Source organism: Leopardus geoffroyi, chromosome B1 (assembly GCF_018350155.1).
Source record: "Leopardus geoffroyi isolate Oge1 chromosome B1, O.geoffroyi_Oge1_pat1.0, whole genome shotgun sequence".
NCBI classification, from domain to species: domain Eukaryota; kingdom Metazoa; phylum Chordata; class Mammalia; order Carnivora; family Felidae; genus Leopardus; species Leopardus geoffroyi.
In genome coordinates, this window is record NC_059327.1 from 80785780 (window position 1) to 80798584 (window position 12805).

Consider the following 12805-nt stretch of genomic DNA (forward strand, 5'->3'; position numbering starts at 1 on the left):
GCCAGCAGCTCTCTCCAAACCTCAGTGAAAAGTCTGAGAAAGCATTTAAATGGAAAACAAGTCATGTGAATTCAGGCGAATGAACCCCTAAAAGACAGGAAGTGATCCAGGTGATCGGAATACACGCTATCTTTGCTAAGTGGGAATGTGAGTGTCATATTAGACTTCGAGGGACGCAGAGGCTGCTTTCCAACATATTTCCTCTCCTACTCCACAATTTAGTACTCATTTCAAATTTCGTGTTCCTCAGTCAGTCCAGTTTCTTTCCTTCCTGCAATAGCAAGTGTATTTTGTCCTAGGGAATACAGTCCTCTCCCCAAGGAGTGTGTGAATGCACTCTCTTTGCAATCTAGTGAAGCAGCTAGTATTTATGTGTTCCATATCCTGTCTTCTTAAATAGGAAACATTACTTTAGTATCTATTCTTAAGTAATCAATCATTTATTAAGTACCAGTCCTGTGCTTAAATACTGCAGGAGTTTAAAAGAAGAATGCTATACTTTGCCTATGGTCAGGGGAAAACAAAACCTACACCAAAGAAAATAATGGCAACATAAGCAAATGCTAGTTTATCTGATGCAGGAGGAAGAGCATCTTCTTGCCTCAAAAGAGGAAGAAATCAGTAGGGAGGCCACCTTCACGGTAGAGGAAATATAAAGCTGAGCCTGAATGAACCCATAGGATTTAGGTGCGTAGAGAGAAAGGGCAAGATCCAGCAGAGGCTGGGCTTTCACAAAGACAAGAAAGTGCTAGACCTGAGCTGAGAACTGCAACTGACAACTGAAAGTTTGGTTTAATGGAGTTGGCATAGCTCAGTGATTACAAGTAAATAGACTGAGGTCCAATTCCGCCTCTACTGAAATGCATGATGCATGATGTCAGGCAAGCCACTTAACTGCTCTCAACCTCAGTTCCCTCATGCCTAAATGGGAAAATTGCCCCCACTCCATAGGGCTGTTGCAAGGATTAAATGAGATAATGCAGGCAAAGCACTTCGCACGCGGTAAGCACTTACAAAATGGTGCTGGTAGTAACTGTTTTTCACTGAAGTTGAATAGGTAGAGAACGTGATGAATGGGCACTGGACAGTCATTGTAATTCTTGAGCAGGGTATTGGCTTTAATTAATGTGGGTTGTAGGAAGATTAATCTGGCCGTGGTTTGGAGGATTGATGAAGGGAAGACTCTGAAGATGGGTTATGTCAGGAGGCTATAAGAGTAATCTCAGCTTGCCTTTATGAGGTACGGAATTAGGAAGGTGGCAGTGAAAACCGAGGGGGAAGGGGAGTGGCAAGCGGAGGAAAGAATCTACAGATTTCGGTGGCTTGATCTAGGGGTAAGAAGAGAAATGGGGTTGGTGGAAGATAATTCCCAAACTTTGAGTTGTAGAAACTGGGGAAGCCAGTGACAGAACAGGTTACACTCACCATGCTGACACTTGTCCCTCTGGCGGAGGAAAGCTGAGGTATCAGGGCAAGAGCTACAGGAAGGTGAGCCCCAGGAAGGCAGAGGCCTTGGCGGTGCTACTGACCTTATATGGTCAGCACCTAGAACAGTGACTCACACAGGGCAGAGGCCCAAAAAGTATATTTTAACGAAGGAATGGATGGATGGGTGGATGGACGGATGGTGAGAACATTGTGCACCTACAGGTAAGTAAACTGAACTATGCTATGAAGTAGATAGTTTTTATGTCGCGAACAATAGAGCAGCCTTCTGCCTTCAGTGTGGGCTAAATCAAAGTCCGTGTTTAATCTGGAAAGATAAATGTTTCCCAAGGAACAATTAAAAACCGCCCATCCAATAGAACATAGAAACTGTTGAAGCTTGAACACTAATACAAAGGGAATTTTCTAATTCAGAGAACATAAAATAAACATTTTTAAAATAGGAAGGAAAAAAAAAAAAACTTGTTCTTGTACGTATTGTTTTATCCTTTCCATCCTGGGTATAGGATAAAAGAAACCCCTTACTCGCTTGTTAGAAGAAGAAAGCTCTCACTTGAAGTTCCTACTTGGCAGATGTCAGTTGAAAGCCCTGCTTATGGAATGTGCCGCAGTGTCAAACTCTGTTGGATAATTTTAGACGAATGTGTCATGTGTGACATGGAAATATGGCATGCTGTACATTACTGATTTCCCAAGTGTTTGGAGCAGGTAGTAATGTGCTGGGAAAGTGCTCTTTATCTATCCACACAGTGTACTTGTAGAGCAATGGGGAAATGCTTTTGGTGGAAATTACTTTAGTCAGAAAAAGAATCCATTTACAATATGCGCCTTCTAACATCTTTCAGACAATGCATTGTATTAAAGAGGCATTTTTTGATTAATGTTTTATAAACATTTTTCAGCATGACAGCTTAAAGCCCCCGTAAAATTGTAAATGCAGGCATAGTGTTCACTTCCATAAAGTCAAATGCCATCTCATAAAGTCTAGTTGGATCCTGTCAACCATGGTGACACAGAATCAGTACCTGGGAGCATTAAAATTAATTTGCTTCATTTATATTACTGCAGTGATAGCAAGATGAAAAGAGTCCTATATTTAAATTTTACTTTAAAAAGAAAACTCTTTCTAGTAAGTTTGTTTTTTGTTGTTTTTTTTTTAATTATTGCCATTTTTTCCCCCTACTTAAAGAAGATAATGAAAACGGAGTGATAGTCTGCACGGTAAATCTATGGTGGGATCTGGAAAAATAGAAATCCATTCACTCGACACACTCCTTTTGGGCACCCACTGTGTGCTCAGAGATGAAGAGGACACAGCTGCTGACCCTCCGCTGCCACCTTAGTGAGGGCAGCTCCTAAGGACCGGCAGTGGTAGTACTCGCGGCGAGCACGAGGCTGGAATGTCCTGCGGGTCAGGCGAGCACAGAGTAGAGAGGACCTGAAGGCCAGTGGGCGACTGTGAAGACGGCATCCCAGAGGAGGTGACTTAAGAACTGAGGGCCACTGGAGGAGAGGGCTCGAGAAGTGGGTGAAGGGCATTCCAGGCAAAAGGAGCTCGAGTGCAAAGGCTGGGGGACAGCGCTGGGGCCTGGGCCCGTGGCAGGGAGGGCGAGGAGGGCAGCGTGGAGCTCTTCCCGGCTGGAGCACAGAGTGAGGAGTGGGGGGAGTGTGAGACACACAGGGACGGGCAGGGGCCAGGTCAGGAGGGTCCTTGTGCACCACACCTAGGAGTCTCCCCTGTGTGACAAACTCCCGAGGGATTTGATGTAACCCGATTTTGTGCTCACTCTGGCCACAGAGCAGAAAATAGCTTCGACAGAACAGACCTCAAGTCAGAGAGACCTTCGTGTAGTTGTGGGATATAGTGTGGGAATGCAGTGAAGAGCCGATTGCCCTGAAGGAAGTTTATGGGGAGGAGGTGTAAGCGGTCACAGGGGTGCCTGGGAAGCCACTCAGTGTGGGTTATGTCACATTCCATTCCCGGCATTCCTCGCTCTTTCACAGAGCAGTTAATAAGTTCCATGAGTGCTAACTGAACGAACGAATGATCGAGCGAGTTATTAAACAAGTGAGTAAAGAGGGTGGAAGGTGGTGCGTGACATAGGTTTCTGGAACAAGAGCCACTGCTGGTGTTCTGATTTGGCTTGAAGATTGCATTCTGCCAAGTTCATGACCAACTGACGGAAATCGTGGCTCTTACAGGTTCCTTACGTCTCTGTTGAATTTTGCATTGTCATCCTAATAGTGCCGGCAACGTGACACAGATGCCCTGAAACTGACGTACTGACCTCACTGCTTCCAAGTGATGGCCACCATAGCATGAGACACTCCAACATGGAAAAGTGAACCCTCGCTCTGCTTCTCCCAATTTCTTTCTACACTGACCTTCGAGGCAATGAAAATGCAGAGTGAAGGGTCTACTAGAGTTGGGCGGGAGGCTGAAAGAACAGTAGGGAAAAAGAGAGATGGAAAGATGGAGATAAATAAGAGATTGGAGAAAAAACTCGAATAATTGAAAAGGAAAGTAGAAATCAAATGATTGAAAAGTAAGGTGGATTTTAAGACTGAAGGAAAGGGGCATCTGGGTGGCTCAGTCATTTGAGCCTCTGACTTTGGTCCGGTCACGGTCTCCTGGTTTGTGTGTTCGAGCCCACATCCAGCTCGCTGTTGTCAGCTCGGAGAGCCCTCTTTGGATCCTCTGTATCCCTCTCTCTCTTTGCCCCTCCCCCATTCGCTTGCGCTCTCTCTCTCGCTCTCTCTCTCTCAGAAATAAACATTAAAAAAAAGAGAGAGAGACTGAAAGAAAATGAAGATTTCGGAAATGAATAACATATGACCTGAATTGCTGGGGTCCCCCTCCCCTCACCAAGAGACGGAGCTGCACATCCGCCATACGAGAGTAAGCGAGGGCATGTGAAAGGGACTTGGGCCCTGATCTCTGGAAGCTAAGTTTTTTTCCTCTAGTACGTCATGTTCAATCATATTTTTAACATTAGTCACTTCGAGTGATAGTGATAGGAAATGTGATTAATGATTAACAAGGGGGTATTGCAGGCACATAAAGTGAGAAGAAATGCCTGTTTAACCCGACACATGTCCGTGGCAGCTGCTAGTCATCACGGACCCCTTCTCTTCGTGGGGAGTGAATACGTGCACTACAAGGCAGCGTAAGAAAAGCGTCTGTACCACCAGGTCCATCAGGAAAAAGGGAAAACACTCTTTCACGTAGGAAAGAGTAAACAGTGTGGGGAAACGCGAAAGGGGGAAAGGGGACCGTGAGGACAAAAAAGGAGTAATAACCACAGGTAGCAGCGGGAGCTGGGTGAACAAAGGGAAGAAGTGGGGGTTGTCAGAGCCTAGAAGCTTAGAGGAGGAAACGGGGGCTGAGGCCTCTTAGGAGGGGCACAAGGACCTATCTGCTGGAGCCAACCACTGCCGCTCCCTGAAGGCGCTGTGGCCATCAGGAACCCCAAGCTCCTCCTCCTCCAGCCTTCCTCTAGTGCCCCGGTTGGCAGAACCATCCACAGAGTCGGCTGCCAAGGACGGGTGATGTTTGCAGAGTCCCAGCCCCATCCTGGAGCAGTGTACAGAAGGGTGTGTTTGAAGATTAGATCTAGGAGCTGAAGAACCGGCCCAGAAGAGAACTTCACACAAATGGTGTGAAGGTAGAAGGTCACTTGTACACTGGAAGCTTCCTGCGAGTAAAGGCTTGGCTCCATCTTTCCGTCCGTGTGCCCTTGACACTACTGGGGTTGTCCTAGCCGTCACCTAGCTCCTCGAGCATGTGAAATCACAGGAACATCCGGTATGGGTGGCAGGGGAGTTTGATGACGTCTTCTGCTTCTGGAAGTGCTTCTGGGAAGCATCCAAGGGGAATGAGTTCCAAAAGAACTTCTGGACTAGAAAGCGTTTACACACCAAAAAGTTCCATTTCTGCCTAACGAAGCTGCTGTCCCCATGGCATCTTGAACTGAAGACCTCGGAGGCCTTGACCCTTACCTAGCCCAGAGAACTGGAACACGAGATTGCCTGGGTTGCAGTTCAGACCCCCCCCCCCCCACCTGGAAAAGCTTCCTGACCACGAGGTGTCTCTTTCCTCATCAGTAAAATAGTGCAAACAATAGTTTTCATCAGCCTCCCAGGGTTATTGGGAGGCTTAATTCCATTAATATGGGAGAGCACTTTGGCAGCACGTGACGTGTAGTAAGCACTCACTGCATAACAACAATTCTCATCGTCATTACTGCCACATCTCTGTACCTAATTCCTCACACTAAGGTGAACCTCTGATGTGGCTTGCCCTGAGATGCCTCCTATCTCAGGCAAGGCCTGAGGAGATGCCTCCTTGCAGTGATTATTTGTTTATTTATTGCAGCAGCAGCCCCGTGACTGTATCTCTGGCTTCCCTTCAGAGCCTACTTAAGCTTGCCGAAGAAAGACACAGAGCCTGAGTCTTTGCCAAAAAAGGGTAACTCAGGTGATTTAGCCCAGCAGCCATGGTCCTCGAACTTTGGGTCAGAATCTTTGCTCTGATCATTTACGGGGACAAATGTCTCTGTATTTCTATTCGTTCCCTTCAGCCCTACTTTGACTCCACCTGCACCCACCGGCTACTTAACATCATCCCTTTGGGCCAAATAATCTCTCCTGGAAACAGGAGGAGAATGTTCCAGTCTTTTCTCGTCGCAAGAACTTCCCAGGACTGTAATATCAGATGCTGCTTTTCAACTGTCAGTTGATTAAGTATATATTTTTTAAATTTGTTTAATGTTTATTTATTTTTGAGAGAGACACAGAGTGCAAACATGGGAGGGGCAGAGGAGAGAGGGAGACAGAATCCAAAGCAGGCTCTAGGCTCCGAGCCATCAGTACAGAGCACGATGCAGGGCTCAAACTCACGAACCGCAAGATCATGACCTGAGCTGAAGTCGGATGCCCAACCGACTGAGCCGCCCAGGTGCCCCTGATGAAGTATATTATTTTTAAAAAGAAAGCTCTTTTGTTTTTTTTCTATTAGTGAGAAGACAGAAACTACAAAAATCTAAGCATGTCCTTTCAGAGCTGTGAGAGAGAGATCGTTGGGGATGAGTTAAGTGTCTTCAGTTTACGGCAATGATTTGTGAGGCTATGAAAAAGAAAGCGGCTATGAAATACATTTTTGCATAAAGGTTTGAAATTTATTAGAAGGTAAAAATAATTGAAAAAGCAGAGCTTTCCTCAGTGGGTTATAATAAAAAGTTATTTATGTGCCATCATTGTGCATGTTTAGGACCTTGAGTCCTTTCCAGAGGCTGTTCTCAAAGAAACAAGAAGGAAGCTAAGCTATTAAAGCCATTCCGTTGAAAAAGCAGACATACATACACAGTAATTCTGACAACTGGGCCATATTGAAACAATTGGTAATAATAGTCAAATTGCCGGTGTCTGATTTCTGTTATAAAAGCCTAATAGGTACACACATAGGCAGCTGTTTACAAAATCTGCAGACTTTGCCCTTGGTATTATAGACTGGTAGATTCACAAAGCTGTATTCATTTACCTGAATTCCATTAAGACTTTCACTGTGGGGCTTAAACGTTCAGCACTCATCGTAGAATTCACTTGCCGTGCACAGTAGCTCGTAAAGAGCTTTGGGATCCTTGGCCAAAAGAGAAGGGGCAAAGACTTTATTAACATTCACTTGGCAAAAGTATCCTCCTACTTATAACGATGTATATCATATGTTATCTTACCATATCCTTTCGATTCTCAAGAGTGAACTTTTGGGACTTTGAAATGGTGTCAAGCAGGCCTCCCTCCTAAACACCAGCAGTCTATTTCACTACTAAGCATGGAAGGATCCATTTTGGACCTCTTCCTTACTATTATTTTTCAGCCTTCTGAGAAGCAACTCTTCTCCCCTCTGCTCGGTAGACAGGCTGCTAATTTGCAGTGGGAATTATTGGTGCCGTTGAACACTGATCACCTTTTCAGCTTTAATCTGTTCTGGGAAGAGCTATGTAGTGAAAGGAAGATGGAAAGATTTGATTATGTGTTTGAGACATTCCCTATGAATACATTCAGGGGGAAAGATGATAATGAACCCAGTACAAAGTTCCGGTTTTATTGGAGTGTGTCTTTAGTTTGATGACAGACTGAATTTGCCTCTAGATTTTCTGTCTTCTTTGTCCACCAGGAATTCCAATGCTGAAGATAGTGTTCGCAGGCCATGAGCACCTCTCTCTAATATCCGTGCCCTTGCTCATATACCACCCAGTTCAGATCCTTCTGGGAAGTGTGTTAGTGCCAACGATAAAGTCTTGGATGGTGTCAAGGCAGAAGGTAAGACTCTGGCAAGATCTCATTTAAATCCAAATTAGATTGAAATGCTATTTCTGAATCTTAGCTGTTCATATTCTTTAAGTTTTGCTAGCATATTCTCATTCTCAAGTACATATTTTCTTAACTAATCACAGTAATAATAATGATGCATTGATCCATTTTATTTGAAAAGGAAGACTGAGGGTTAATTGAAGGGCAAATTGCAACGGGTAAAGGTGAATATACTCAAAATATCTGTACCCCTCCTCTCAGGTGTTCACCATCTTTCCCCCACCCTGTCTTTTTCATACGTGTCCTGATTTCACATGCCTTTCTAAATATGATAGCCTCTGGGGCACCTGGGTGGCTCAGTCAGTTAAGTGTCCATTCTTGATTTTGGTTCAGGTCATGATCTCATGATTCATGAGTTCGAGCCCCGCATCGGGCTCCATGCTGACAGCATGAACCTGCTTGGGATTCTTTCTCTCCTGCTCTCTCTGCCCCTTCCCTGCTCGTGTTCTTCCTCTCTCTCTCTCAAAATAGATGAATAAAACTTTTAAAAAATTAAATAAATAAATGTGACAGCACCTGGGTTTATCTAAAATGTCTATTTTTTTTAGTATTCTAGACACCTAATAACTTCTTTGCACAACAAAACTATGTGTTTGGGCATTTAAATAATTTAATTAACAAAATTAACACAATGTCAACTTCACTACACTTAGCTCAGAGTCTTGTTACTTATTTGATATCTGTAGATTTTATTTCCTAAATTATCAGCCCAAATAAAATCGTCCAGGTGATTCACACAAAGTTTAGTTGCTGCAATATACCATCGAAGCACCCACAGAGTTGTCTCCTTCCCAGCAGCTCAGACCTTACAGGACTTCTCTGAGCCTATACACAGCATGGCAACTGTTATCAGGAGAAGCATAGGCAAAAAGAGACATCCAGTGGCAGGGGAGTGCCCTATGGTGTGTCATTAGCGTCCTGAAAATGGAAGAGCCACACGACACCCATTGAGCTCTGTGTGCCAAGCGCATCCCAACATTTACCTGGTTCGGAGTGTGGACCTTGAAAAGCCTACGGGCTGTGTTGCCTCCTTTCTGGGTGACCTCGGGCACGTACTTCACTTCTCTGTACCTCAGTTTCTGCCACTCTGAGACTAATGATAATATCTACTCTTTAGAGTTACAGAGGGTTAAATGGCAGGTGTTTGATAGAAGCTAGCGGCTGTAAGTATTGTTATTGTCATCGCTGCCCATTACTATGTACAACACCATTCGCGGCGAGCTCTGTTGTCACACTGTACAGGTTAGGAAGTAGGCTTGGGGAGCTGAGCAACTTGCCCAAGGCTACATGGGTGGCTTCGTCAGTGCTAGAGTGAGGACTAGAACCCTGGTCTATTTGGCCTCCAGGATCTTGCCCCAATACCACAAGAACCTCCCAGACAAAAATAGAACATCGCTTTTATACGAAGCGCCCTAGGTCCCCAGGATCCTACTTGAAAAAGCTAGCCCACCCAGCACCTTCATTTATTCTGTCATTTACCAGAACGTTAGCCATTCCCGTTCTGTACTGGGTGCCACTATGGGCTCTGATCTGCCCACTCTGAGTTGGTAGAGGAGCGGTTTAGTACCTTTTTATTTCTTTTACTATTTATCCCTCTTGAAAACTTCCATTTATATTTATCGATGTGTATGTGCGCTGTTGGTCAGAATCTATACACATACATTTTGACAAAGAATGAAGACAATTATTTGAAAATCCTAATATTCTATCAAAAACATGTAGTTGTAGTGAACAGAAAATTGTTTTAAAGCTCTGGGATTTATTCTGCAGAGTAACTGAAGCGTTTCCAAAAGGGAGGCAAAATTGGACAACGCTGTTCATTTTCCTTTTGCACGGGAACTCCTCCAAACAAGGGAGGTATCGGCTACCTTAGAATAATCCAGAAGGCTTGGAATATTTACCCATCCCATTTGACCACAAAATAAATACAAACTGTCAATCATATCCATGAGCGTCTCCTCTGCTTTACAAATAATAGTGACTGAGACGCATGGCGACCATCCATGTTTGGTGGGACAGTGTGAGTAGCCAGGTCAGGCTGGGGAGATGACAAAGTGTGCCGGCCGGTGAGGTGGGCAGATGGGTCTGTTTGTGTCTGGAGGTTTGGATCACTGGTTATGTGAGGCTGTCGGGGTGGGCTGCCTCTTCCTTCTAGTAGCATAAATTATCTGCTGTTGATTGATGCTTTCATTTTGTTCATAGATACTGTCCAATTCTGAACATCACGCTGTCCTTTCTTACAGGGAGTGAAGTTGACGAGGCCAACAGTATAATGAAGATGGTGCCCTTCGTGTAGCGATGTATATATGTACAGGATTGTACATACAAACAGTTCCGAAGACACGTACTTGTGAATGTTGCTTCGATGCATATTTTATTTTTCTACACAAAAATATGATATAACAGTTTAAGTGCCTTAAAATGTATTTGACAGGAGCGTTATTTCCAAAACCTACTTCGTTGGTTACTGCCAGGGGTGGTACTGTATTTTGGAGTGGTTTATTTATTTATTTTTCCTACCACAGGAAACTGTCACCGTGACAAAAAGCAAACATGCTTTCCTTGTACCACCTTTGGTGCAATACAACTCTGTTCTAGTTACTGTGCTGTTTGAAATGAGGTCACCCCATCAGGAAGATGCCCTCCTGATGACAGTGAAAATTTCCAAAGTCTTATTCATGAATACTTTGATTTACTGTGTGATTCTTTTTTTCTACAACTGTGACATGCCTCTTCCTTATCAACCCAGCAGGGGTCATAGATTGAATAGATGCTGAAAAGCATAAGTTATCTGCATTTCTTGACATCATTTTTTAGACATTCCTTCAAATAGTTTCCACACAGAAACTCCTCAGTCCCATTATAAGAGATGGCGGTGTTATATGTCTTAAATTTATTATAAGCTGCTTCAAAGAAAGAGCCTGATGTTTGAGTTGTAAGTAAGGGAAGTTTTGAGGTAAACTACAGGACTCAGTTTTCAGGATTTTTACAATTATATTTCACATATTTTCCCTTTCTCTGCCATAATTTCTTTCTTACCTGTTTTCCAGCACACTCCCAAACTCGTAACAGCAAATGTAAGACACAAAAATGTTACCGTCAGTTGGAGAACAGCAACAATTAATGGTAGATTATATTCACATTCCGCAACTGAGACCAGAATTTATTCTTGTTACACAGATGTCTGAGCACAAATTGCCCCTTTTAGCCGGAAGCAGCCTGTTACATCCTTGAATTAAGCACACGTAAGGCACTTGAGACAAGTTATTGACGAAAATTTCCTTGGCAGATTTGACAAACGTTTGCAACAACTTTTTAGAATTAAATCGTATCGCTCTTATGAATAAATAAAAATATAAAGGTCATGGATACAAGCAAATGTTACATATACACATATGGAAAGAAAACTGGGCACAGAAAATGCAAAAACATTCATTAACCAAAATACCAAATAAAATGATGTCCCAATTGGGCATCAGCTTTCAAAAGAGTGTTCATGTTTGCTTCTACTGTGGCTGAGCAAACTTTTACTGGACCCAACTAGAGAAGAAAGTAATATATACAATTAGGGGAACATTTTCTTCTGCTTCCTGCACAGCGTTCTGTCACATCCTCTCTGCGTGTCCTTCCTTGATCTGATAGACGGTATTGGCATCCTGGGTCTCACAGAGGCTGACTCTGTCCTCAATAGCTGTTTAGTTGTCATTTGGTCGGCAACACAAAAATCATTCCATAGAAACTTACTGGCTTTATCAGTACTGTAAATTTATATTATTGTCCCGACCAGCTCTCATCTCTGTAACTTCTGACCATTTCAATACTATTGAACCTCATAAGTTTCGCAAGAGTTATCCTCACTGTAAATTTGAAGGCTAGTGCCAGACTCTGCAAAAATCCTTGTTCAACAGGCTATTTGCCAAGAATGTCCCTATATCTAAAACTCCAGTAATTTTGCTCGACACCTTTGATACTTACATATGGAGCACAGGAAGATTTTCACGTTTTGTTCCCTCAAGCTTCTTTGAATTTCAGAGGAGATGGAATTGTCTGTCTGTCCATCTGAGCTATAAAAATCTTTCTCTCTAGATTAGAATACTGATTTTTTTTTTTTTGCCCCAACTTATCTACCTCTATTATCTAACACCTATAGTAGGTGTGATTAATGGGATAAGGTTCAACTGAAAATGCTATAACATTTTATCTTTTGCTTTAAAAAATGTTTTGTTTTCAAATAATCTCTACATAGTGCATTTTGGTGGCTTTGGTGATAGGTTTATGCCCATTTCTTTTTTGACACAAATACCGTGGCATATTTTTCCATAAAGAATAAAAAATAAAATCAAAATTTATTTTTAATTCATGCTTATTGGGATTTAATTATTCATCTCAAAATATTTTGCTCTGTGTTATGCACTGTCAGGCTATCCATTTATGCATTCTTTTATCTAAATGTGTTTATGAAGGAAATACATTGTATTTATGTTTACTCATTTTTTCACCTGTTTTTTTTTTAACGGTTGTTATGAAATTTGATTTTCTTAATGGGTGATACTGTTAATCTTTTCATGTGTCCTTTTCTCGGTTTTAAGTTTTGTATTTTTAAAAAATTCTTCCCTATTTTGTTTAACACACCTCTGGCTAATGTTCAGTGTTTGTTTATGCTAAATACCAAATTTTTACAAAAGGATTGCTGAAGTTAATGAAGTGGGTTATTTATGATGAATGGAAGATGCAAATAATTCTATGATTAAACAGAGATGTTTCCAAAATCACAAGAGAACCTGTGGCTTATTTTTAACCTGATTTCAGATACACTCCTATGGCCTTCTAAGTCTCTCTAGATTTCTCTTGATTCATTCCAGTATTATTACATCGTTTGTGGTTAAATACACATAACTTCATAATCTTCCCAGGTACCCACATCAATACCTCCACCGCGGCATAATGTTAATATCCAAAATTAGCCCTTGCTTCTTTTGTTAGCATT

At 42.6% G+C, this 12805-nt stretch overlaps 1 protein-coding gene across 2 annotated transcripts in view; it reads left to right on the forward strand.

Moving 5' to 3' along the window:
- Positions 1-12590, forward strand: part of SLC10A7 (solute carrier family 10 member 7) — a 258926-nt gene extending 246336 nt beyond the window's left edge. For both annotated transcript variants that reach the window (XM_045466343.1, XM_045466351.1), the window contains 2 exons: positions 7622-7767; positions 10062-12590. In XM_045466343.1, coding sequence (XP_045322299.1) covers positions 7622-7767; positions 10062-10091 — 176 coding nt within the window. In that variant the 3' untranslated portion in view covers positions 10092-12590. The remainder of the gene's footprint in view (positions 1-7621; positions 7768-10061) is intronic.
- The last annotated feature ends 215 nt before the right edge of the window (positions 12591-12805 follow it).